Raw genomic sequence first — 27,929 nt, 5'->3', positions numbered from 1 at the left:
GAGAGAGAGAGAGAGAGAGAGAGAGAAGAAAAAAGGTGTTCTAGATGTCTGGATGGTTTTTTGTTATGAAATAAAAAAATACTCGTGGGAGAGTTGCTTTGCCCACACCCAATATGGTGGCAGGAGAACTCGGTTCCCGCCAGGTCCGATTTCACCCAACGTAGTGGAGAGAAGCGCAGTCTTCCGGGCTTTGCCCACAGTCAAAATGGCGACGAAGGGACGGGCAGGCTGATTTTCTACTGCTCAGTTTCCGCCCATTCAACTCCCGGCGTTGAAACGTCAAGAGCGTCATTCGAATTCCGTCGCGTTGTTCCGTACGTCACGGGTGGCGGGAGCGGGAAGGAGTTCGTAATTTGGTTCGTCTCTTCTGGCGAGGAAAGTGCCGTCTGTCGCTCAGCTTCAGTCCCTCGGTCCGAGCAGCCCCTAGGAGTCCAACCCTTCACATTTGACAGTCGTCTCTGTCCCGACTTCGCCTCGGAGCTGCTAACTGATCTCGAACCCCTCAGCACTTCAGCTTCTAGCGGCGATGCATGTGATCAAGCGAGGTGAGGGGTCCATGGGGATGAGGAGGGGAGAGGGGGCCCAGGCTGCCGAGTGCCCAGCGGTTACTCTAGCCGGCCCGCCGGACCCGCGGCGCCTCACCGCTTCCCGCCCTTCCCGCCGTGGCTTCCCGCCCTGTCTGTCAGCTGGGCCTGTGTCTGCTCAGTCTGTCTCCATCCTTTTGACCTTTGTGCCCCCTTCCAGACTTACTCCTACCCTGTCTGAGACTGTTTCTCAGCACTGTTACTCCTTGCCGCCACCCTCAGAGGTAGCTAGCTGCTTTTGGTTCCATTTTACAGAAGAGGTTGCAAAGACAGAAAAAGCACGCCTACACCCCCATCCCACTCCGGCTAGTAGCTGGTGAGGTTAGAATTGAAACCCATGGCCCATAATAACGCTGTGTCTTTCTTCATTTCTTAAACAAAACAACAAACAAAAAAATACAGAGTCGGTGATCTGGCGTAGGAGAAAATAAGGAGAGAAAAGACTGTGGACACCACATTTTTTGAACACTTGTCATTTTGCTGGATTCTACTGAGTCGGAGTGTGATACCTCTCCTGCCTTTGCATTTTCGGGGAGGGGTCTTTTGGTTGGTTGTTTCTTGGGACAGGGTTTCTCTGACTGGTCTGGAACTTACTGCATAGATCAGGCTGGCCTCAAACTCAGAGGTCTGCCTCCTCTTTTTAATCCAGTAGACAAAGACTTTTAATCTAAATACACAAGATTAACCACTGAGCAGTCTCTGCAGACCCCAAAGATAATCTCTTAATAAGCATCTCATTTTGGACAGTTTTAAGAGCTGAACCTGATTTAACACCTGATTCTTTGGTATTGCATCTTAATAACTGCTAATGCTAACTGTGATTTGATTCTCTAGATGGCCGCCAGGAGCGAGTTATGTTTGACAAAATTACATCACGAATCCAGAAACTCTGCTATGGACTCAATATGGACTTCGTTGACCCTGTAAGTAAATACATTATATATCATGGGTTCTTTGCTTCATGCGATTTTATGTCTCTTATCTCTAGCCCTTCACTTAACTGTACTTCAGGGTTAAATGTGAATTTATTGCCTGAAACTTTTCATAATTTTGATCTGTCCTTCAAGTTCTCACTTTTTGGAGAACTCAGAATGTGAACAAAGAGGGGACAATTGGTGTGACTACTGCCCAGGTGTCTTTATTTATTGTTATTTAGCCACATGATACAGAAATTAGTTCTGTATACCATCATCTGGAAAGAGTGTTGTGTGTCTTATTCATTTAACTTTTAAGATTTTCTAAAAATTTTATACATAGGTATATAAAATATACTTTTGTCATTTTCATCATTGGCCTTTTATCTCCTTCCTACAGCCCTCTTCTCCCTAAGTCTCTTTGTGCTTTGTGTTTGTGTATGAGTGTGTGTCTGTGTCTCCATCTGCCCACTTCATTTACTTAGAGCTGTTGTATGAGCCCTGGTCTGGAGTTAATTTACTTGATTGAGGAAGGGCACCTTACCAGTGGTTGTGTCACCAAGGAGTAAGACTCTTCCTACAGCCATTAACTGCCTACAGATACCTCCTGAGGGAAGGCTAGGGCCCAAGAGCCCTTCCTCTACTCCTGATGGAGTGCTGATGGGCCCAGGCTTGCAGAGATCCTGTGCAGATAACCACTGCAACTATTTTCATGAGTTTTTTTTTCTTTTTTTTTAAGTTTATGTCTTTGTGAGTGTCTACCACATGTGTGCAGGTATGTGAAGGGGCCAGAAGAAGATATTTGATCTTGTGGAGCTAGTTGGGAGTTGCCTGTGATGTGATGTGTGTTGGAAACCCAAGTCAGGTTCTTTGGAAGAGCAATACACACTCTCTTAACTGCTGTGCTCTCTCTAACCCTCATGGATATATTTTATTCTTGTGATAGCCTCAGTGTGACATTTATCTAATTAGGTACTTAATAAATTCTTAGTTACCCAGAGCAAGAAAGGAAAGTAATTTTATACCTTAAAATATGTTTATTATAATTCTACACAGCCTGGACTTTGAGATAGTAATTAAAATATTTGAATGTTAATATTGGGGTGAATTTAAGACCTCATCCTATTTCATCTTTCTTCTATAGATAACACAGGTTTAAAGAGAGAGGAGGAGACTGGTTAAAGTTAATGTTAGTGCAATGAGAAACCGTGTCTTGACTCTTAGATATTGCCTCATCTAACAGCCATGTCCACATGGAGGGCTGCATTCGTGGACTTGAGCTTTCCAGGACAGATCCTCCTGAGAAAATCTGGATGCTATGAGATGTAGCGCACGGAGGCTGTGCTATCCCGAGTTCTGCTTACTTGCCACACGGCATCAGAAACTGTGGGCTTGACTGCTTTCATACTTACCTGCTGAGTCAAGAACATGATAGCAGCAGCAAACTGGCTCTGCTGTGTTGTAAATACCAGTGATCAGAGGAACCACCCACACTCAGACCACTTTTGAAGGAGAGAGGCTTTGACCAACTTTCCCAGTTAAGTTGATTTATAAAAAGATTTAGTAAATACGTAGCTAGAACTTAGAATTTCTTTTCCTTTAGAATGTGTGGTGGGCTGAGGAGATGGCTCAGTGGGAAAAGTGCTTGCTTTGTGAGCACGAGACTGAGTGTGGATCCCAACACCCATGTGGAAAAGCCAGGTGTGCTGCGGTATGTGTAACTGCAGCTCTGCGCAACTGAAGAAAGGGCCAGATCCTAGGTGTACATCAAGACAGCAAGTTCCAAGCGCAGAGAGACATGCTGTCTCAAAGAATAAGGCAGTTGTCATAGTGAGAGCTCTTTCTGTTCTGGTTCCTTTGACCATGTGTGTTATGTGCTTGTGGGTTGTTTTTTTGTTGTTGTATTTGCTTTACGTTTTTTTCTTTATCCTTTTGTACATTTATTCTTACTACTGTGAAAGGAAATAATTGTAATCAGCTTCAATTAAGATATAACTTACAAAAAAACTATTCTAGTTTTAGGCCAGCTAAGAGTACATAGTAAGAACGTGTCTGAAAACAAACCCAAAAATCAGGAAATAGCAAAGCTATTCATATACTCTATTTTATGCTTTTGGTTGATGTTTGTATCCTCAGTGTCTTCTTACTGAAATAAAAATGAGAGCAGTTTAATCCTGAAATCACCTCTGGCCTCCACATGCTCCCGAGTAGTTGAGTGTGCTCACACCAATGTGTGTGTGCACGTGTTTATACACACACAGTGTGTGGTAATGGGGCTGGGGAGATGGCTCAGTTGGTAGTGCTTGTTTTGTAAGCGTGAGGACCTGAGTATGGATCCCCAGGACTCATGGGAAAAGTCAGGTGTGAGAGTGTGTGCTTGTGTGGAGGCAGGTACAGGGGGCTCCCTGAAGTTCACTGGCTGGTTATCTTGCTCAATGTACTCCAGGATCAGTGAGAGACCCTGTCTCAAAAACTAAAGTGGAACGAGGGGTGGAGAGATAGCTCAGCAGTTAAGAGCACTGGCTGCTCTTCCAGAGAACCTGTGTTCAGTGCCCAGTACCCACACGGTGTCTCACACCTGTCTGTAACTTCAATTTCAGAGGATCTAATATTTCTGCCATTCACTGGCATGAGGCATATACTCTTTTAAAAAGCTAAATTTAGACTTTTAAAAAGTGACACTCACTGGGCAATGGAGGAGCACGCCTTTAATCCCAGCACTTGGGAGGCAGAGGCAGGTGGATTTCTGAGTTCGAGGCCAACCTGGTCTACAGAGTAAGTTCCAGGGCAGCCAGGGCTACACAGAGAAACCCTGTCTCAGGGAAAAAAAAAAAAAAAAAAAAAAAAAGTGACACTAACCCTTGGGCTAATGTATTTTAGATGAGATTATATTATGTTATAACTTTGCTTGCCTAAACTATGCTTCTAAGGAGGCTGTTGTTTCTTGGGAAAGGTCAAATAATTATGTTTTATTTTTGTAGGCTCAGATCACTATGAAAGTAATTCAAGGCCTGTATAGTGGGGTCACCACTGTGGAACTGGACACCCTGGCTGCTGAGACAGCTGCGACCTTGACCACGAAGCACCCTGACTATGCCATCCTGGCAGCAAGGATTGCTGTCTCTAACTTGCACAAAGAAACAAAGAAAGTGTTCAGTGGTACGTCCGGAGTAAAAAGTTTAGAGTTTAATAGTGTCATAAAGTGTTATAGGAATAACAATTATGTAAATTTCAAAGATTACATCTTATTTTTAAAAATAGTATACAATTTAGGGACAGCATGGGAACTAGAACTTTTTGTTTCTCCACTTAGCTGACCTGCTGTGTGAAAGAACGTGTGTGCGTGTGTGTGTGTGTTGTGTTGAGACACGGTCTTATGTAACCTGGGCTGGCTGCAGACTCAGTTTGTATCCAAAGTTGGCCTTGAACTCTTGATTCTGTTGACTGTCTAAGTTCTAGGATTGCGAGCATAGGTCATCATGCTGTCTTTTGAGTTTCTGGTTTTTTTTTTTTTTTTTACTTTTATATTAATTTTAAGGTATGTGTTTTTGTTTTGTGTGTTTTTATGTGTGTGGACAAATGTGTACCACAGCATGTGTGTGAAGGTCAAAGGACAACTTGTGGGAGGCGCTCCCTGGGACAGAACTATCACAAATCATCTGGTTTGGCAGCAAATACTTTTTCTGTTAAGCCATTTTGCTGACCTAAGTTTCTGTTTTGAAAGAATTAGAGAAAAAAAAGACAGACAGACAGAAAGAAAACTAAGTGTTGAGAAGTGACTAATTTCTGCGTTTCCCTTTTTTCCTTTTCGCTGTGTATCAGAGTCACTTGGGAATTGCTGATAAGCTATAAGGCCTAACATTCATTTTCTTTGAAAGAATATTTTCTTTATGTATAAAACGTATTATTATTCTATTGTTACTCAACAGAGGTATGTTGAGTATTTTCTCTGCTAGGTACTGAAGTGGATTGGCACTAAACAAGGATTGAGAGCCATTGAGTGGTCTTGACTGTACTTTGTTTTAATCTTTCCTCAGATGTGATGGAGGACCTCTACAACTACATAAACCCACACAACGGCAAGCACTCCCCCATGGTGGCCAGCTCAACACTCGACATTGTTATGGCCAATAAGGATGTATGTACAACAGCTTCTTTCTGGTGGAAAATTTTAAATTTTTTTTTCAAATAATGCATTTAAGGAGCCGGGCGGTGGCGGTGCACGCCTTTAATCCCAGCACTTGGGAGGCAGAGGCAGGCGGATTTCTGAGGTTTTTAGGGTTTTTAGTTGAATCTCATTTTAACATTCTGTAATAGATAAATTTGTTGGCTAGTGCTCTAAATATGTGTCAGCTCTTAAGGAAACTTAAAAGAAAACAACCATTTGTATGTTATTTGTAATAGAATGTTTCTTCCCACCCCTTTTTTTCTTTTAAGGTTTTTTTTGTTTTGTTTTGTTTTTATGTGTATGGATGTTTTGTTTGCATATGTTTATATGCACCATGTGTGTGGTTGGTGCCCACAGAGGCCAGAAGAGGGTAGTGGATTCAGATTTCCTGGGACTATTAAAGTTATGCATGGTTCTGAGCTACCATGTGGGTGCAGGGAATTGAACCGTGGTCCTCTGAAAGAGCACCTGTGCTCTTAACCACTGAACCATCCCACCAGCCCTCTTCACAAGATCTAAATTTTTAGTCCTGGTGGACCTGGGACCTGTGGCAGTGCTTCTGCCTTGTGAGTGCAGAGATTGCAGGTGTGAGCCCCACAACTTGTCCTGGTCATAGTCTTGAAGACGTGTTAAAAACAGATAACAGTAGCAAAATCTGAGTCTAAAAATAAATATTGGAAAATAGGCAATTACATATAGTCTAGTACTTCAGTTCTTTGCTCATCCTCAGCCCATACCTGGTTTTCATTACAAAAATGCCCTTCAGAGTTTGACAGTAAGACAGAAGGTTTCAGATAATAGCAGAAGGTTTCAGATAATGTTATGACTGAAACTATCACACCTAGTTAGTTTTGATTTCTTCTAAATGGCTTTATAACTTACCAAAGCTCTTTAATAATAACCAATTCTATAATATTTTACTGCCTCAGTAGTAATTCACTTTAGGTCTGATAAAGGACTATGAATTTCCAAAGCCTATAAGCTACTTTCTGTTTGCTTTCATACATATTATTTTGTTTTGTTTAAACTAGGCTCATTGTTAAAAATTTGCAGCTGAAAATGTTGGTACATGCTTATGATCCTAGCAGTCAGGAAGCAGAGTCAGGACTGTCGGTGCAAGTTCAAGACCAGTCTGCCAGTCTCCTTAGTCCAGGCTACTCAGGGATACATTGCAAGCTTCTGTCTCAAAAATAAATAGCTACATGCATACAATAAAAAGTGTAAATTAGCATGTTGTACCAATATTTTAATATTAACTAGTATGAAAGCATATTTGGTATCCTATATTAGTTTGAGTTCTGAAGTCAGCCAAAAACATTAGGAGTTGTGAAAGTAAGTCTTTTTTTAATTATGGATTCTTTTTAATTCCCTTCAGCGCCTGAATTCTGCCATTATCTATGACCGAGATTTCTCTTATAACTACTTTGGCTTTAAGGTAAATAAATAAATAATGGGTTCCATATATGGTGATATCTTTTGCATCGGAAGGTATAGTATTTTGTTTATGTTGATGATTTAGTTTGAATGCATCTGCTTATGGTAGGGTTATGGTGGGGTTATGATAGTGGTGATACTTTAAAATAAGCAAAATTAACATATTCATTAATAGTTTTTGAACTTTCCAAATATTACGTCTGGATTATTTTAAAATTACATGGGTGATGTGTCACAATCACTCCACATTCTACTCTTTTCTCAGTCATTGGTTGTCTGCTCTTCAAAGTGTTTATCTAAATATATTGCGTTGCTTACACAACGCAGCGGCTAAGGACAGGGATGTTTGTATGAGACCAACTGCATCTGGCTCTCCCATTTCTCATTCATAAGCTTTGTAATCAGTTTTAGTCTTAGGATGGGATAATATTCAACATACTCTTCCGGAGGTTAGTTATGTCTCTTGGGTTAGTTTCTAGTCTCTTACAAGGACTCAGAGATGTTAGGACATATTGCTGCTGCTGCTGCTGCTGCTGCTGCATCACAGCCTAGAGTGCTGTATATTGTTGCAAGCAAGTGGGCCTTTTCCAGAATTGGCACGTAATCTTTGCTAAAGTAGAACAGCTACATGTAATGATCCAGACTGGACGTAGAAATGGTAAATGTTATTCTTTTCATTTAAAATAAGATCGAGAGATTTCAACAGATCACCTTACAATGAATTACATATCCACTGTGTATTTAAAAACTTGAGAATTTTTTGGCTGCTTTATTCCTCTAGACACTGGAACGGTCATATTTGTTGAAGATCAATGGAAAAGGTGAGAAATGAAAATGTATGTTGTGTTTATTCATTATATTAAATGGAGAGCTTTGCACTATTAGCCTTAACATTTCTACTTAGACTCTGAATGACATTTTAAAATTTATTGCTTTTGGGGCTAGAGAGATAGCCCAGTGGTTAAGAACCTGGCTGCTCTTGCAGAGGACCCAGGTTCAATTCTCAGCATCCATGTGGCACCTCAAACTGTCGTTTAACAGCAGTTTAGGGGATCCAGTGCCCTCGTCTTGTGTCTGTGGGCACAAGACATGCACATGGTACATAGACATAGACATACATATGTAAGCAAAATACTCATACACATTACAAAGCTTTGTTACATTTATTTGTTTGTGTGCATGGGTGTGGGGAGGGAGGGATACTGTGCCATAACGTACATGTGGAAACTGGAGGCCAGGGATTAAACTCATGTTGATAGCCTTAGCAACAAGTGCTTGTGCCTACTGAGCCATTTTTCAGCCTTCCAAATAACCTTTTCTTTAATTGTAAAGAATAGAAATTTGTTTAAATTATGGTTCTGGGCGTTATCACATGGTTAAGTACAGCACTAATATCTCTAAATTACCATTGAAATAATTGTTTTGCTTGTTTGTAAAGTTTTTAGAAGTTTCTTTTGCCGCTAATTTTTTGGTTCAGATGTGTTTCAGACTAATTATTCTGACATGTCCCATTATCTGGAAATTCCTACTTTGTTTTTAGTGGCTGAAAGACCACAGCATATGTTGATGAGGGTATCCGTGGGGATTCACAAAGAAGATATTGATGCTGCAATTGAAACCTACAACCTACTTTCTGAGAAGTGGTTTACTCATGCCTCTCCTACTCTCTTCAATGCTGGGACCAACCGCCCACAGCTGTCTAGGCACGTATCATCTGTAGCTGCTTTTTGTTGCTGTTGCTTTCTTCTTTTAAAGATTATTTATGCATATTAGTGCTTTGTCTGCATGAATGTATGTTCACCATGTGTGTGCCTATTGTCTGTGATCAGAAAAGGGTATCAGATCCCTGGAACTGGTGTTACTTTTGAGCTAATCATGTGGGTGCTACGAATTGAACCCAGGTCTTCTGAAAGACTAGCTCACGCACTTAAGCCCTAAAGCTGCTTTTATAAAAGGTTTGACTAGGGAAATAAGAGGAAACTAGGTGGTGTGTCACATTAAAAACAAACAAAAACTTCAGTTATTGCCTGCTCCCATTAAATAATTTGCATTTTGGAACAATCTCTGACTATTATGGTAAACAAGTTGGGAGAGGGCAAAGACAGTTAAATGAGAACTTTATACAATTGATTGTGGTGGTATTTGTACAACTGAATATTTTAGATGCTGTTGAACAGAATGTTTTTGATAGGGAATTGTATGTCATTTATATTCCAAGAAGGTTGTTTTTTTTTTTTAAAAAAAAAAAAAAAGGAGGCTATAGCTCAGAGATAGATTATATGCTTAACGTATACAAGCCCTTTGGGTCAAGACTTTTCAGCACTGTGAAAATGATTAGTAAGTACCTAGAGCTAGTTACAAAATGCCTGTAGTAGTTTATTTTAAGACTCATGAAAGGATTAAGAAGGTGAAAGTAGAGAGTCAGATTCCTAAGATACATGGGAATTAAACTGATAGAATTTGTGATGTTCTGAATCTGCATTCAGGTTGGTTTCTGAGTTTATGGGCAGAATGACAGGATTACTGGTAATACCCTTAGCTGTGAAAGGGATCACAGTCTATGTGTCCCAAGAAGTCAAGGGTATGCCAATGTCTATATATATATATCATTGTATTAACATTTATATAACTTATTGCTGTTTTATAATAAAATTCATTAGCAAAATTGGTGTATAAAATAACCTTAATTTGATAAAAGATAACCAGTAACAACTTAGGTCTGGGCTTAAAGAGATGACTCAGGTTAAGAGCATTTGTGGCTTTTGTGGAGAACCTATTTTTAGTCTCCAGCACCCATATGCCTCACAAACCATCCATAACTCAGTTCCAAGGGATTGATGTCTTCTTCTGACCAGGCATGCATGTGGTACATGTCATATTCATACAAGCAAAAGACTCATACACATAACATAAAATAAACAAATCTAAAAAAACAAAACCCCCAAACTGTTAGATCTGTTACTGCTTTTAGTGTGGTAGTGGAAGTCTGAGCAGGTGTTGTAAGGTAAGAAGAAATTGAAGTGATTGAAAAATGGAAGAATAAAGATCATAGATGTGATTTTTACATAAAGAATTCAGAAGTATCTATGGAAAAATTAGAATTAAGGAGATTTTAGCAAAATACTTGGATATGAATTTACTATAAATAATTAATGTGTTTCTGTACTATAGCATTTAGAAATTTTAATTTTCTGCTGTTCAGAGCCAGGCATGATGGATACGCTTGTGATCTCAGGGGGTAAAGACAGAAGAATTCCCATTTTGGGACCAGTCTGCTCTCTGTAGCAGATTGACAGACAGCCTGAGCTGTATAGGAAGACCCTGTCTCCAGACATCAAGAGTTGGGCCTGTAGCTTAGTGGTAGACAGCTTGCTGGCATGGGTGGGGCCTTGAGTTTGATTCCTAGCACCCACCTGTTCAAGAATCTTGAAAACGTTGTAAATGATAGTGCTGAGGTAGAAGGATGGAGAATTCAATGCCAGCTTGGGCTATATAGTGATACTGTCATAAACAAACAAATAAATAGAGGGAAGGAAGAATTTTAGATGTCTTTTAGAAAAGCAAGTAAGTTGAAAATAATTCAACGACCATTAACAAGCACACGGACATATGGGATAATTATGCAATAGAATGCTTTACAATCATGAAAATTAGTTAAGACTACATATATTAACAGGGATGGATTGCTATAATATTTTGAGTTAAAGACAGGCTTCAGAAGGATAACTAATTACAGCAATTACAGTTAGGCTGTTTGTGGCATCTTATTTCTTGAGGTAGGTGTTATATAGATATATGTATATAATCTTTCTTAATACCTGAGTATTTTATAGGAAGTCAGTGAACAGAATCTATTTGAGTGATTTAACACTCAAATATAATTTAATTCAAGATGACAAAGAGACCCTGGTAGACAAATGCTAGTGAATTGTGATCATGAAGAGATAGATCCAAAGTTCAAGTAGGCGGGACATCCTTTTAAGAAAGGCTGCAGGCTGGGCCGTGTGGCACAAGCCTTTAGTCCTAGCACTGGAAGGCAAAGGCAGGGGGATGTCTGTGTTCGAGGCCAGCCTGATCTACAGAGTGAGTTCCAGACAGCCAGGGCTACACAGAGAAACCCTGTCTTGAAACCTAGTACCCTTCAAACCCAAACAAATAAACAGCAACAGCAACAAAAAGACCAAGGGAACTATATTTTTAATGTACATGTCAAAGAATTGGCTCACCACATGGTATTTGGTTTTTTTTTTTTTTTAAAAACAAAACAAAACTTTTTTTAAGGCTAGGCCTGGTAGTTCCTGATTTTAATCCCAGCCTTCTGGAGGCAGGTGGGATCTCTTGAGTTTGAGACCAGCCTGGTACATAGTGAGTTTCAGGACAGGGCTATGTAGAGAGACTTTGTCTCAAAACAAAAACAAATAAACTAAATAAACAAACAACCAAGAAATTTCCTTTTTCTTGGTGGTTTACTAACAATTAGAAAAGTCTGATGTATATTTAAGGATTGTTTGAGGAAATGAATCCTGGCACATAAGTAGTCTGGTAAAAACCAGGCTGATATTTTAGGCTTATCTATAAGACTTCCTTCTGGGTTTAATGTCTAAGGTAGTTAGCAATTAATTTAATTTTTTTTTGGAGGGGGGAATTTGGTTTTTCGAGACAGGGTTTCTCTGTGTAGCCCTGGCTGTCCTGGAACTCCCTCTGTAGACCAGGCTAGCCTCAAACTCTCGAACTCAGAAATCCGCCTGTCTCTGCCTCCCAAGTGCTGGGAATAAAGGCGTGCGCCACCACTGCCCAGCAATTAATTTAATTTAAAATAGTGTATTGATGTTTTGTATTCAGTGAAAGATGTTTTCCCATCTTCTGCAAACACTTAGGAACTTTGCAGACTAGATCTCTTGTTTCCTGATTTAACCATCCAGATAATCTAATCGCTCTGTCACTCACTTCCTTGCTTTTGTTGTCCTTTTTCCTCACTGTAGCTGTTTCCTCTTGAGCATGAAAGATGACAGCATTGAAGGAATTTATGACACTCTGAAGCAGTGTGCCTTGATTTCTAAGTCTGCTGGGGGAATTGGTGTTGCTGTGAGTTGTATTCGGGCCACTGGTAGCTACATCGCTGGGGTAAGTGTTAAGTTGTAAGACTTGATACCACTCATGTGTGATCCAGAGGGCACACTGTTGTAATGGTAGTGCTTGGGAGGCTTGGGCTTCTGTTACTACCACCTGTTGGTGTGAGTGGGAGGGAGGCGTTTGCTTCTTGCTTCCTCTGTTATATTGGAGGGTTAGGCTCTGTGAGATGATCTCTGCAATATTTTTTAGCTCAGATTTTAGAATTATGATTTTTTTTAAAGCAGTAATAATAGCCATCTTTTTGTTGTTGTTTTGAGACAGGGCTTCATTTTGTAGACCAGGCTTGGACTGGAATTCAGGGGGAACTGCCTGCCTCTGTCTCCCAAGTGCTGGGATTAAAGGCATGTTACCACCATGCCCAGCCAGCTGTCATTTATTGATTGCTCACGATGTGCCAAGTCTGTTACATATTTTACAGGAATTACTCACTTTACTCACTGTAGCCTAGGAGATCGCCGTCCGTCCAGACGCATGCTAGCAACTTTGTTCCTTACAGTAATCTAGGCACCAGTATTTCATTCTTCACATGAAGAAAGTGAAGCTTCCAAGTTAAGTTTCGTTCTGGATCAGTCACTTACTGTGAGGTAGAGCTGGGATTCAAGCTCTAATCATTGGAAAGCAAGGTGATGGTTTGTGCAAGGCTTGGATTTGCATGCTGCATCTTTTACCTCCTGGCAGTGTGGCCTAGAGGGAGTTATATTAGTATTTTTGTGTGTACTGTGCAAAAACAGTAAACCCTATGGAGTCAGATTCCCAAGGAAATTGTCCTATGATGTATTGGGATGTGTAGGAGTGTAATATATCTTTTTTGTTTGTAATATCTGTAATGTTTTGTGTATGTATATCTGTCCATTTTGTTTGCTTATGTTTTTCGAGACAGGGTTTCTCTGTGTTGCTCTGGCTGTCCTGGAACACACTCTGTAGATGAATCTGACCTTGAACTCAGGGATCTACCTACCTCATGTCTGTCTGCCTGTCTGCCTGCCTCTCTCTCTCTTTCTCTGTCTGTCTGCCTGCGTATGTATGTATGTATGTATGTATGTATGTACGTACGTATGTACCTACCTACCTACCTACCTACCTACCTACCTATGTATCATCTGAACCTGTAGAGTGAGCCACAGCTCACTTATCTTTTCAGACTTTCATAGATTTGCCTTGGGGGTTAGAAAGATTCTTTAAAAGAGTTCGAAAGGTATTTTCCAGCCATAGCATAGGCTGTCTGCTTAGCCTCCTTCTATTGATCCATTCATTGCTGAGTCTCCATTTTGTTATCTTGGTATGTTGACAGCGTAACATCATTTTTATTACATTGCCTTGAATTCCTTAGGGGGACAGGTGCTATCATAGTGTGTTTTTGTTTTCTTTTATCATACCCAAAGTATATTTTTGTTTGATTTTTGAAACAAGATTTTTCTGTGTAGCCCTGGCTGTTCTGGAACTCACTCTGTAGACCAAGTTGGCCCGGAACTCTCAGAGATCAGCCTGCCTCTGCTTCTTCCTCCTGATTACAGATGTGCATCACCATGCCTGGCTCCCAAAGTATATCTTTAATCTAATAATGGCCATTAGATTACAGAGCTCAAGTTTAGCTACCTTGGTTTTGGATTTTTTTTTTTTAATGTATTATATCTCATTATAAGGTCGGGTTTTTGTAAAGTAGCTCAGCATATAACTTATATAACGCTGTTTTGTTGTTTCTTATGTTGGGTATTGTGTTTTCATTGCTGAGCAGGTCAAACTTCACAGATGGCTACTCAGGATGGCTGTCACTGTTTTGAACAGAAGATTGGGAGCAGTTTTTACTTTTGGGCTGTTCTGTTTTTTTTTTCCTTGCCTGCGCCATGTGTCTTATTCAGGTGCCTTTATTTCTGTCCTTTCTTTCAGACTAATGGCAATTCTAATGGCCTTGTGCCAATGCTGAGAGTATATAACAACACAGCTCGTTATGTGGATCAAGGTGGAAACAAGGTATACTTTGTTACTGACAAGGGCTGGAAATCAGATTCAAGTCTTTAGCTATAAAACTTGGTTCAGTTGTATATTGTTTTACTTTGTTTTTAAAAATTTATTTTGTTCTTATTAATATGATTAGTATGTATGTATCTGTGTGTGTGAGCATGTGAATATGGGTGGTCCTGGAGGCCAGAGGGAGGCCTCTGGAGCTGGAGTTATAAGTGGTTGTGAGACACCCACTGTTGGTGCTGGTAACTTAGCTAGGACCTAAGTTCTAGAGTTCTGGAGGCCGGAAGAGGATGTCAGATCTGGCAGTGGAGTTATGGCAGTTGTGAATGTGGGTGCTGGGGGCTGAACTGTGACCAGCAAGTGGTCTTAACTGCTGAGCATCTCTCCAGCCCCCAAGTTTTCTCTTTGTCATTTATGTTCTACTCTTAAAATTTACAAAAAATATTAATAGCTTACTTTTTTGATACTTTTACTTATTTCACTTAATTCACTGATCATAGTAAAGATGAAAGGAGACATTATAAAAGTGCTTTGCCAAATACGAAGCTTCTTTGTTTTATTTTGATTTGGATAAGAATGTTGACTTATTTACCTTTAGCGCCCGGGGGCATTTGCTATTTACCTGGAGCCTTGGCACTTAGACATCTTTGAGTTCCTCGACTTGAAGAAGAACACCGGCAAGGAAGAACAGCGAGCACGGGATCTCTTCTTTGCACTCTGGATCCCAGATCTCTTCATGAAGCGTGTGGAGACTAACCAGGTGAGAGGTCTCCTCGCAGCTTGGTTCTCACGCGCCTTGTTCTTCAGTCCTTTACCTGTGTGACGCTACAGACAGCAAGTGTTCTCAGAGTCATGGCAGCTGACCTGTGTAGTTTTAGACCCTCACAGTCTGACTTGGACAGCAGATTTCCATGGCAGCCCCTTGTTGCCGTGTATGGGAACGGCTGTGGCTGCTGCATGACGTCTTTCATGCTGTCACTCCTCCTTTGCAGGACTGGTCACTTATGTGTCCCAATGAGTGTCCTGGTCTGGACGAGGTCTGGGGAGAGGAGTTCGAGAAGCTATATGAAAGGTAGGAGAAAACTGCTTGTGTTGTAAGGACCAGAGCCACTTCTCTCACTCGGCATCCAGATACCAGAAGTGTGCACGCTAAGGACAAGGCCCTCGAGCAGGCTTGCTTACCATGTTGCCAGGCATCGAGTTTGATCCCTACTATTATTGGAAAAACAGAAAAATATTTAATCACTAGCTCATTTCTAGAAATCTTTGAAAGTAACTAGAGGAGAGTGTAATTATTAGTTTGATTTTGTTTTGTTTTGTTTTTTTAGTTTTTTCGAGACAGGGCTTCTCTGTGTAGCCCTGGCTGTCCTGGAACTCACTCTGTAGACTAGGCTGGCCTCAAACTCAGAAATCCGCCTGCCTCTGCCTCCCAAGTGCTGGGATCAAAGACATGCACCACCACCGCCTGGCTTAGTTTGATTTTTGTAATATAGTACTTTTATTATTATTTTAAAAACTACATTTATTTAATTATTTTGGGTTTGGGGCACAAGTGTGCCACAGTGCATATATGGAGGTCAGGGGACAACTTGCAGAAGTTGGTTCTTCGGTTCTAGTGTATGGGTCCTAGGGATCGAACTCGGGTCATCAAGTGTGGCAGTGTTCCTTACTTACTGAGCTATCTCCCTGGCCCCAGCAGAGTACTTTTGGTTTTGGTAACATAAATCACAAGTAGCTAGGACACACAAATTAAAATTAGCACAGTACTAAATTTTGTTTTGCTCTTGCTTGCTTGCTTCTTTTTTTTTTTTTTTTTTTAAGCTTAAGGACAGTTTCACTAGAGTTTCAGAAAAACAAGAGGGCAGACAAGCTATAAATATTACCAACTGCAGGGAGGGGGCTGTAAAAGAGGAAAAGAGAAGGCATGCCCTTTCAGGTTAGGGTCTGAGAAAGTAGGCAGCTTTAGCAGTGACGTTCAGTACACAGCTGCATGTAGGAGGAGAAGCGACTTCAGAGATAGAAAGCCCAGAAAACAGAAGGAAAAGCAAAAGTGTAGGTGCAGGTTGCATGGCAAAGGCTCTGTAAGCAGCTGCCGATCTTAATGATGGTTTTTGTTCCTTTTTATTGTGAAAAGTAGTGTTGATTTGGTGGGGTCAGGGGTCATTTGAAGGAATCTAAAGCTGCCTGGTTTTTTGTGGTCTTAGCTGATAGAAAATGGATTTCAGGGTTGGAGAAATGGTTCAGTAGTTAAGAGTTTTCCTGTACAGTCTTGAGGCCCTGGTTTAGATTTCAGATAACTAGATAACAAGCCAGGTATCCTGGAAATACCAGTAACTCAGCTCTGGCTTCTATGTGCACAGACATGTACAGTCACAACACTCATGCACATATACTTACACAGACACGCAAATAAATAGAACCAACCTTTTAAAAAAAAAGAATGTCAGTTTTTTCCTACTAGTAAAGCTTTGAGAATTTGCATAATTTTATATTTTAATGTATTCCTAGGGTGTGAATTTTGAAATAATGCTAGCTTTGTCTTTCAGTTATGAGAAGCAGGGTCGTGTCCGAAAAGTCGTGAAAGCCCAGCAGCTCTGGTATGCCATCATCGAGTCTCAGACAGAGACGGGCACCCCATACATGCTCTACAAAGACTCCTGTAACCGCAAGAGCAACCAGCAGAACCTGGGAACCATCAAGTGCAGCAACCTGTGTACAGAAATAGTGGAGTACACCAGTAAAGACGAGGTAGGTGGAGAAGCTGCCTAGCACACTGAGGGACTGCAGAGGTGGCTACTGCTTGTGACTCCCTCACCGATCCCAGTAGTTATTTGAAGTGGGTGAAGGAGATTTTGTTCCCCGGCACTGAAAAAAAAAATTATGTGGCAGAGTTATGTTAACTATGCTGCATTTTAAAAATAGTAATTTCTCCACCTGGGAGAGTGGAGAATGGAATAACTTACCAGGGGGTACAGTTAAGAGCTGGGTGGTGGTGGCACACACCTCTAATTCCAGAGCAGAGGCAGGCAGATTTCTGAGTTTGAGGCCAGCCTGGTCTCTAAAATGAGTTCCAGGACAGCCAGGGCTGCACAGAGAAACCCTGTCTTGAGAACAAAACCAAGACAGGAAACCTGTTTCAGTGTTCCGAATGGTGCAACTCATGTGACTGATAGCAGAGAGTCAGTGGGTGTGGTAGAATGTACTGATGAGTGATAGGAAATGCCGATTTTATGGGTTGGGAATTTAGCTTAGTTGTGAAGAGGTTTTCCAGTAAAGACTAATAAGCTCCTTGAGTTTGGTCCTCAGTACTTGTGTCAGGGTGGTTGTAAGTTTTCACATCTGATAGTTCCAAAGGCTCTAGTGATCTCACTGCTACTGGAAGAAGAAATCAAAAGTGTGCGATTCTGACACCTTTCTTTGTATTGCAGGTTGCAGTTTGTAACTTGGCTTCTCTGGCTCTGAATATGTATGTCACACCAGAACATACGTATGACTTTCAGAAACTGTTAGAAGTCACTAAAGTCATTGTCCGAAATCTGAATAAAATAATTGATATAAACTACTACCCTATTCCAGAGGTATGGATAGATTTCTCTGCTTACTGGTCATTATTGAATCTGAGCTGGAGGACATTTGTCTTGGACTGGATGTCCTCAGAGCGCTGTGAGAGAAGGAAAATGAAGAGGTTGTATGTTAGTGTAGAATGTGGCCTTGTGAGTTCAGTGATGATTTCTTTTCTTTTTTTCCTAAATCTTTTGGCACAAAGGCACACTTATCAAATAAACGCCATCGGCCCATTGGGATCGGAGTGCAAGGTCTAGCAGATGCTTTCATCCTGATGAGGTATCCCTTTGAGAGCCCAGAAGCCCAGTTACTAAACAAGCAAATCTTTGAAACCATTTACTATGGAGCCCTGGAAGCCAGCTGTGAACTAGCCCAGGAATATGGCCCCTACGAAACGTATGAGGGATCTCCAGTCAGCAAAGGTGTAAGTATATATTGAGATTTTCTTTTATCTGCGAGTACAAAAGAAATAATGGCCCCTCCTCCCTGGAACCTGCAAGAGTGTATTGGGTTATGAAAGAGTCTTTAAATATGTAGTTAAGGACCTTGAGATGGGGTTGTTTGGGATTATTAAGGCCTAGATTTATTCAAGTGCACCCTAAATCCAGCAATCATTGTTCTGCAAGAGACTCTAAGATTTATTACATTCCCAAAACCGGTTCATACTAGAAGAAGAGATTATTCATGGTTTGTGACACCAGGGACTGGAATCAGGGAGCCCTCTTAGAATTGACTTCCATTGTTCCTTTCTTTTCTTTCTTTTTTTTTTTTTTTTTAAAGATTATTAGTTTATTTTATATATGAGTACACTGTCTTCAGACACACCAGAAGAGGGCAATGGATCTCATTACAGATGGTTGTGAGTCAGCATGTGGTTGCTGGGATTTGAACTCAGGTCCTCTAGAAGAACAGTCAGTGCTCTTAACCGCTGAGCCATCTCTCCAGCCCTTGTCTCTTCTTTATAAAGGTTTAGTTTTGAAGTTTATTCTGATAAATAGAAAATCTAATATATGATTATTTGAAATTTGGTATTCTCAGCCAAATAAACAGATCGAAAAAGCAAAGATCAGAGTATGCTTTATTATAAAAGGAATGCATCTCTTAAAACTTTTCATGAATGTTAAGATTTCCTAGTTTGTAGATCTGCAGGAATGTGGTTGAGGGGAGGTCCTAGGCTGCTTCTGAACAATATGCTTAATGGAACCGTGTCTAGGAGACTCTCTGGAGCTGATATTCCTTAATGTATTGACTACAAGATATAGTTGCTGGAATGTGGGGATATGGCAGTTAGTTATTTTAAAAAAATTTTTGGTCATTGTTTTAAATTGCCCTAGAGTAACATCATAAATGTGGAATATTTATTTCTTAGATTCTTCAGTATGATATGTGGAATGTTATTCCTACAGACCTGTGGGACTGGAAGCTTCTCAAGGAGAAGATTGCAAAGTAAGTAGTGATGTAGAGTATCATGGAAGCCAGGAGACTGGGGTCTTCCGGCTCTTCAAGAGTTGGAGATGCTAGTGTAACTTGTGAAACTTGAAATTGTCTTCTGAAATGGGGCTAAAATGACCTCTCACAGAAATGGCTTTGGAAAGTGTAAGAAAATTGTAACATGAAAGTTGTTTGGCATAGTGAAAGCCTTTCAACACACAGTAGGCATTTCAGCATGTGTTGATGTTATTTAAGGAGATGAGTGCCCATGCTAGTCAATTTTTTATTTTGTTTTGTTTTGGAGTTTTTTTTTAGACAGTGTCTTACTATGTAGCCCTGGCTGTCCTGGAACTCATTATATAGACCAGGCTGGCCTCAAACTCAAGAGATCCTCCTGCCTCTGCCTCCCAAGTGATGGGATTAAAGGCATGTGCCATTACTACCTAGCCCAAATAGGTCTTCTTTTTGAAAAAGTTTTTATTCTTTTATTCATTGCTTTGTGTGTGTGTGTTAAATAGTGTCTTACTATACAGCTCTGGCTGACGTAAATACAGAAATAAAATAGAAAATAAAAATCTGTGCTTTATATTTCTGCCAGATGCTTGCTTCACAAAACAAGCAGAGACCTAATTTGTTTTCCCAGAGATAAGCCTTGTTGATGATTTTTTTTCTACTCCTCTTCCATATACATATATACATACACGCACATATACAAACAGTTTTGTCATGTAAATGTGATTGAATGGGGCCTATTCTGATACTTTTTGGTGTTTTGGTTTAAGAGATCTTTTAGTACAGGTACATTTTCTTAATGTTTTAGCAATTACAGATGATTCCATAATTGGGATCAGGCAAGTGTGACTTGAAAGTGTTTTCCTGTTTATAAACAAGGTTGGGATTTACAGATGGGGAAGACATGAGATAACTGATTTCTTAGATCTAGAAAGTGACTGAGGCTTTGAATCTGGTTGTTCGAACCTGCTCAGGAACCAAGGCTCAATGCTGTACATCATCTGGGTCTGTATGTGTAGAATGTAGGAAAGATAGGCTGTCTGTATCAGAGGAGCCTAACTAATAGCAAGCGATACAATCGAAGTATGTGGTCGTCACCGGAAATGCTTGATGAACATATTTGTGTTGACATTTGTGTTCATTGCCCACCTGCTCAGACATATGCTACGGTATTGGTCTCTATACATTTTAAATTTTTAATATTTATTTATTATGTATATGTGTGTACATATAGTGGTGCACATGTGGAGGTCAGAGGCCAGCTTGAAGGAGTTGATTCTCTCCTTCTACCATGTTGAACAATATGTAACCTTTTATATATTGAACTCAGGTTATCAGGCTTGGTGACAGATACCTTTACCCACTGAGCTGTCTTGTGGGCAGTGGAATTGGTAGCTCTTAGACTAAGCTGTGGAAATTTCTAAGAATGTTCAATAGTACAATCTTCTTTAAATACTCTTGGCACTTAAAAGTGAAAAAATTAACTTTTTAAAAACTAATAGTTGCCGGGCAGTGGTGGCGCATGCCTTTAATCCCAGCACTTGGGAGGCAGAGGCAGGTGGATTTCTGAGTTTGAGGCTAGCCTGGTCTACAGAGTGAGTTCCAGGACAGCCAGGGCTACACAGAGAAACCCTGTCTCAAAAAACAAAAACAAAACAAACAAACAAACAAACAAACAAAAAAAACCCTAATAGTTGGTAGTAGGTGAAGTCTGGATTTTCTCTGAGGGCAATGTGCCCTTTCCACAAGATATGGAGCGTTGTAGTCAGACATGACTAATCCTGACCATATTCACAGCACTGTTTTACGAAGGGGCTGGCTGTCATAGAGGCACACAGAGGAGATGAGTGGGGTTGAATGAATGTGCCTTGATTCAGATGAGCTGCTCAGGACTGAGTTCAGTTTCCTTGGGCAAAATAGTGCATTGAGTGCTCTGTGTGGCTCCTAAGTGGCATCAGTGGGGACTTGAAGGCTTGCTAGCAGTTAAAATTGTGCTGGTTCTGTTGGAGCCTTGGCATCAATGCTGTGGACTGCGTCCCACTGGAGTTTAATGAAGTCAGTATGTGAGTTAATTCTTGGTAGACTGTGGCTCTAGCATGAATCTCTAATAATTTCTCTCTCTTTTTTAAAGGTTTGGTATAAGAAACAGTTTGCTGCTTGCCCCGATGCCTACTGCTTCAACTGCTCAGATTCTGGGGAATAACGAGGCCATTGAGCCTTACACCAGTAACATCTACACTCGCAGAGTCCTGTCAGGAGAATTTCAGGTGAGAAGCTTACAACCAGATTTCTGAAAGCTGAGACTGAAAGCCTGCTCACAATCTGCTTAAATAACTAACATACAGTATAAAGGTAACCGTTCTGTTTGTTTGAAACAGTCTTAGGTAGACCTGTCTGGCCTCAAGCTTAGCATGTAGCTAAGGATAGCCTCAAACAGATCGTTCTTTCTCCAGTTCTCAGGTGCTGGGATTACAGGTGTGCATCATCATGCCTGGCTGAGTCAGAGTCAACATGTGGCTAAAACTGGGGCAGGGTAGTTGAGATAGGGGTTCTTTGTGTAACATCCTGGCTGTCCTGGAACTTACTTTGTAGACCAGGCTGGCATTGAACTACAGAGATCCATTTGCATCTGCCTCCTGAGTGCTGAGACTAAACGTATGTGCTGCTACCACCCAGCTTTTGTTTTTTAGAAAAGCCTCACTATGAAGATCAGGCTGGCTTCCAACTTGCCTATTGATCCTCCTGCCTCTGCTTTTTTTGTTTGTTTGTTTGTTTGTTTTGTTTTGTTTGTTGTTTTTCGAGACAGAGTTTCTCTGTGTAACCCTGGCTGTCCTGGAACTCACTCTGTAGACCAGGCTAGCCTCGAACTCAGAAATCCACCTGCCTCTGCCTCTCAAGTGCTGGGATTAAAGGTGTGCACCACCACTGCCCCTGCGTCTGCTTTCTGTATACTTGGATTATAGGTATGTTTCACCACGTGGTGCATGATGTTTCGTATTTGCTACTTCATATGCTTCGGTTGGGATAGTCAAGATGTTCATAGAAGTATTATTATTCAGGCATGGTGGTCTGTATTTATAATTCCAGAACTTGGGAAACTGAAGCAGGAGGCACTCTAGTTTTAGGCTAGCCTAGGCTACATAGCACCTGCTGTCCCCCTATTTAGAGTAGTTCTCAGGTCAAGAATGGTGGTTATGCCCATAATTCTTGAACTTGGGAAGTGGAGGGGAGAGGATCAGAAGGTCAGGGTCATCCTTGGTTTTGTGGCCCGTTCCAGGGTGGTTTCAGAACGTAATCTTCCAAGAGTTTGGGAGGTGGGGGTCTTAGATATGGTTACCAATGAGAATTTGGGTGCTGCAAGGTCAGAAATTACTAATTAAAACAAACAAGCAAAAATGTGGACTTCAGGTTTCCTGAAATAAGTTTTTGTGAGGTATAGGGAAGTTACATTTCTAGTTATTTTACTCAAGTATTTATCGTTTGGTTGGTGGCTTTAGAAAACCAAAGAAGAATCAGTCTATATAAACTTAGACAGTGCTGTTTCTTTTCTTTGCAAATGTCGTATTATTTCTTTAGCTTTTTAAATCACTTTTTGTTTGGGTGGGAACGGCATGCTCATGCCATGGACAGAGGACAACTCTTGGGAGTTCTGTCCTTCCACCATGCGAGTTCCAGGGAGAAAACTCAAGTCGTATGGTGGCATCTAATGTTTAATAGCTGAACTAAAGATTTATTTTATTGTGTGTGTATGTGTGTTCGTGTGTGCGTGCATGCACCTGTGTGTCAGTGGGAATGTATGTGCGGGTACCCTTGGAGTATAAGAACATGTGCTAGTCTTGCAGAAGACCAAAGTTTGGTTCTCATCTCCCACACTGGAAGACTCCACCTGTAATTCCAGCTTCAGGGGATTTGATTTTTCTGGATATATATACACACATACAATCAAATCCTTAAAAATATTTTTTATTGTTATTAAAATATGACTGGCAAAAATCCAAGATAGATAATCTGATATATATGCATGATGCATATATATGTACATACATGTATATATACATTGTAGAACGATTATCACAATACATTGTTTTCTTCATAATAGATGTCAAGACCTTAAGGGTCTTGTAACTTTGTGTGGTGAAATGTCCCCCTCAGTTGTGTAAAAACAATGAGGTTTATTAGGGGAGCTAATAAGTTATTTATCTGTCTTATTTATTTTGGGCTCTAGGCCTGGGACCCTTTTATAAGTTGTGCCAATGTTATTTTATTTCTCTACATGTTTTCTGCTTTTTCATCAGATTGTGAATCCTCACTTACTGAAAGATCTTACTGAGCGGGGCTTGTGGAATGAAGAGATGAAAAATCAGATTATTGCGTGCAATGGCTCCATTCAGGTACAGACTGGAAGTAACACGTGCTTTCTAGGAGCTGAGCTGAGCTGAACACTGTGGTGCTGTGTCCCTTCTAGGCAATGCATAGAAATATGGCCTTTCACTGTGGCCGTGCAGGCTCTCTTACTGTCTCTGCATTGTTGTGCCAGGATTACACAGTCTTTATATGGTCTGTATTGTTTCTCCAATACAGCACCAGTTCCCAGTTTTTTTGCACAACCTGGGAACTTCTAAAACTTTGAAGCTTGGGTTGAATCTATTGCTAAGTAAATAAGTCAGGAATTCTTACATTTCTTAAAACTTGAAATTGGAGTTCAACTTAAAAGCATAGACTGAGACCAACAGTGTAGACGGTAGTTAGGTAGCACTTAATAAAATGACTGCACAAGACCCACAAGCATTTGGGTCTCAAGATGGATGCCTTGGCTAAACACTGGCCAGCTTGGCAACTTAGCCTCTTTCAGGTTCTCATGGCAGAAAGTGTAGCATCAGTCAGGTTGTGTTTTAATGCAGATGGCCGTAAACTTAAGAAAACCTGATTTATTTTGACTCTTAGTACAGTCTGGCGTTCTGGCTTTATTCAGTTTAAAGGAGTTTATCTCAGCACTTCCTTTGATCGGGTCCCTGTGAAGTCCTGATTATTTGTGTTTCTTTCATTTAGTTTAGCTCTTATCTTCCCTTTCTTTCCTAAGTATATCTACACTAGTAACTGTTTTGTCCATAAACTAGTTCAAGATGGATGTTTAAATCACTGCATCACATTTATATTTGGTTGGTAAGATGAGATTTTATTGACCTTCTAAGCAACAGGTAAGCAGTTTGGGCTAACTTGCTATAATAAGCATTCAGATACTAACTCATAGCCATGCCAGATCTGCAGGAAGATCCAACCCAGCCTCGGTGCAAGCATAATTAGTCTGTTAGTTATATTGCTTTCTTTAATTGGAATTAAAACAACAACAGTAGCACATAGTTTTCCTTTTCCAGAGCATACCAGAAATTCCTGATGACCTGAAGCAACTCTATAAGACCGTGTGGGAAATCTCTCAGAAGACTGTTCTCAAGATGGCAGCCGAGAGAGGTGCTTTCATCGATCAAAGCCAGTCTTTAAACATCCATATTGCTGAGCCCAACTACGGCAAACTCACCAGTATGCACTTCTATGGTTGGAAGCAGGTTGGTCGAGCATGCTGAGGAGGACTTAATTGCCAGCTCGGAATATTTCAGAATGGAATAGTTTCTGCTAGCTGCCTTTTATATATTGCTATCGCAAAGATTTTTTTCACTTGAAGTGTTAAAACTCATGAGTAGTTTTTATGCCAGCTCAAACTTTCTCTCTGAGTTTTCTTGTTTCTGTTTAGTAGTTGTAAATTATCTGATATGGGTGCTGGGAGTTGAACACTCTAGAAGGGTAGGAAGTGGTGGGGTTTTTTTTTTTTGTTTTTTTGTTTGTTTGTTTGTTTTTTCGAGACAGGGTTTCCTGGCTGTCTTGGAACTCACTCTGTAGACCAGGCTGGCCTCGAACTCAGAAATCCGCCTGCCTCTGCCTCCCAAGTGCTGGGATTAAAGGATCATAATCACCCTAATGACTCCCAGAACCCTTACCTCTCAACTTCCACATCTGTCTCTGTCTGTCTGTCTGTCTGTCTGTCTGTCTGTCTCTCTTTCTCTAAGTAACCCACCACCTCCAGTTTTTACTGTCCATACACTTATGGTTGTGGGACTAGCCCCTGGAATGTTGACTTTCTCTTCTTAAGAAACCATCCTAGGGTGGGGGCTCATGAACTCCATGCTAGAACAATGACTTACTTGCAGCCAGAGACACTGTTTCACTCTAAATGTTAGGGCTTCTGGCTCTTACAGTCTTCCTGCTCCTTTGTATTATTTCATAAGTCTTTCTTCCTCTTCAACTGACCTCTGTTCCAAACCATCTTATTGCCATTTCCAGAGTAGCTCTGCACTGTCAGTCCACTTCAGAAACATCCCAGCCCATGAGCCAGCTTACACCGTAGCCAACTGCAAAGCTCTGTGTTCTGTTTTCCCTTGCATTCTTATGTCTTGACGTGTGAGAGGCCTCCTGTGGAATTACAGATTGACTCTCTTACGTGCTTTTTTCTGTCTGTCCTGGGAATTCTGGACAGGAAGTTTACCCTTGTGAGGTATTTATAGTGTTCTGCAGAAACAGTCTCATCCCCTGTTTATAGACTAAGGCAGGCATGTTGTTCTGTACAGACCTGCAAGTAATACATCTAAAACGAAACAAAAATATTTGACATTCCAAAGAGGCAATCCTATTTGAGGGATGAAAAACCCAAGGTTTAACTATCTATTAAAGCATTTTCAGGGTGCTTTGTAGAAGAGGTAAAATTACAAGTTTAAAAAAAGAGTTTAAGTTGGTTATAGGAATACATTTAAAGATTTTAAAAATTAGTTTTGTAACTGATCACATAGGAATTATTTTGAACAAAGACTGTCTAGTATTCTTCTGGAATTCTTCCTAATAGCTATGTTTACTTCCCTTGTAGGGTTTAAAGACTGGGATGTATTATTTAAGGACAAGACCTGCCGCTAATCCAATCCAGTTCACTCTGAACAAGGAAAAGCTGAAAGATAAAGAAAAAGCACTGAAGGAGGAAGAAGAGAAGGAGAGGAACACAGCAGCCATGGTGTGTTCTTTGGAGAACAGAGAGGAGTGCCTGATGTGTGGATCTTGAGAAAAGGCCTGGAAGAACCAGCGGCCTCTCGGCCATGACAGACTATTTGAGCATAGATAGGCTTAGTGGATTTGCTTGATTACGGGAAAGCTTTGCTGGACATTACTGCCAGAAAAGGAATCCTTGATTTACAGTACTGTTTCTACATAGTGTAAATGTCATTTTTAACAAAATAAAAAAACCAAAGCCAGCTTTGATATTAGGAATCAAAGTAGAGGTTTGGGGAATACAGAAGAGGCTTCCTGGAAATAGTGACGTGACTTAGTCTCACCTCTCTCCAGCTTGCCCTGTCTGACTGCCTCTCAGTTTGGGCAGAGATTTAGTTTGCTTTGACTGATTGCCTAGAAGTAAAATCAAATAATAACTCATCAGTTGAAGACCTTTGTGTAGACAAACTTCTGTAGGTCATTTTGAAATAAAAATTTCTAAGTGATTGTGTGGTACTAAATTTGTCATCTATTATCATATAAAAGTCAATTTAGGAAAAAAAAAACATTTTCTGTTGAGAGTTCAGAGAAACAAAACTTTAAAGACATTATTTAGATTGTATAGCTATTTAATGTTAACATATGCCCTGCCCCAGGATGAAATCTCATTAACATAAAACTGACAGTTTCGTTCATCTATAATTTGATTGTGTGGCATTTAGTCCATTCACCCTGTTGTGTAAACTGTCATCCAAGCCATTTCCAGAACATTCCATCATTCCAAATAGAGACTGTACTCATAACTACTCGTGTTTATGTCTCTATGAGTATGTATTCCAGGACCTCATACAGAGTATGCAGTATTTGTCCTTGTGTGGCTTGCATGACCTCTAGATGCGTCACAGTGTAAAACGCTGTCCCTCCATACATGTACACCACATTATCCGTCCCGTCCTCTGTTAATGAAACTCGGTTGTTTCCTCCTTTAAGGTAGGGAGGATAATGGCTGCCATGAACATTGGTGTACAAATATCAGATTCCTGCTTTTAGGTTTGGTGGTTCTATACAGCCAAGAATTGCTGGATTACATAATTCTGTGTTTGAGGAACTATATTGACAGCACCATTATATTTCTATAAAAGTACTAAAAGGCTTCACTTTGTCTTCATACCCCCATAATACTCAATTTTCATATTTTTAATAAAGCCCTTATGTGTTTGATTAGGGAATTTCCTGGTCTTGTAGATTGACTTGTTTCATTAAACCTGAGTTTTTGGCCATTTTTTTTCCTTTAATAATCACTCTGTTCTTTTTTCTCCCCCCTACCCCCCATTATTTAACTCATAATCTCCAGCTTCACATAGTGGTGGCTGTGTATGGCCTCTCCATCTTCTCCCTAGACTCAGTAATTGTGACTTTTCTTTGTTTGTTTTTTTTTTTTCTTTGGTTTTTCGAGACAGGGTTTCTCTGTGTAGCCCTGGCTGGCCTGGAACTCACTCTGTAGACCAGGCTAGCCTCGAACTCAGAAATCCGCCTGCCTCTGCCTCCCAAGTGCTGGGATTAACGGTGTTCACCACCACTGCCCGGCTAATTGTGACTTTTCAATCCTTTAGTTTGTTGATTCTTGTTCAGGCCTACTGTTTAATTCTTCTAGTGAATCTTTCAGTTAAGTTTTTAGCTTCTGATTTTTGATGT

At 40.5% G+C, this 27,929-nt stretch overlaps 1 protein-coding gene across 1 annotated transcript; it reads left to right on the top strand.

Annotated features, from left to right (window-relative positions):
- Positions 1 to 200: 200 nt before the first annotated feature.
- Rrm1 (ribonucleotide reductase catalytic subunit M1) lies at positions 201 to 26,741 on the top strand. The gene is made up of 19 exons (XM_028781541.1): positions 201 to 545; positions 1,419 to 1,507; positions 4,480 to 4,657; positions 5,536 to 5,636; positions 7,042 to 7,101; positions 7,882 to 7,921; positions 8,641 to 8,803; positions 12,083 to 12,224; positions 14,121 to 14,204; positions 14,797 to 14,958; positions 15,191 to 15,270; positions 16,745 to 16,946; positions 17,627 to 17,776; positions 17,965 to 18,186; positions 19,132 to 19,208; positions 21,337 to 21,472; positions 23,501 to 23,596; positions 24,581 to 24,769; positions 26,119 to 26,741. The coding sequence occupies exons 1-19, from the start codon at positions 527 to 529 to the stop codon at positions 26,305 to 26,307; spliced, it is 2,379 nt and encodes a 792-aa protein (XP_028637374.1). The 5' UTR covers positions 201 to 526; the 3' UTR covers positions 26,308 to 26,741.
- The last annotated feature ends 1,188 nt before the right edge of the window (positions 26,742 to 27,929 follow it).

Source organism: Grammomys surdaster, unplaced genomic scaffold, assembly GCF_004785775.1.
Source record: "Grammomys surdaster isolate TR1022 unplaced genomic scaffold, NIH_TR_1.0 458, whole genome shotgun sequence".
NCBI lineage: Eukaryota > Metazoa > Chordata > Mammalia > Rodentia > Muridae > Grammomys > Grammomys surdaster.
This window is presented reverse-complemented; position numbering and strand designations above follow the sequence as displayed.

Coding starts and splice junctions, on each gene's coding strand:
- Rrm1 (XM_028781541.1), top strand. Junction 12,225..14,120: donor CTGGTAGCTACATCGCTGGG/GTAAGTGTTAAG, acceptor CCTTTCTTTCAG/ACTAATGGCAATTCTAATGG. Junction 24,770..26,118: donor ACTTCTATGGTTGGAAGCAG/GTTGGTCGAGCA, acceptor CTTCCCTTGTAG/GGTTTAAAGACTGGGATGTA.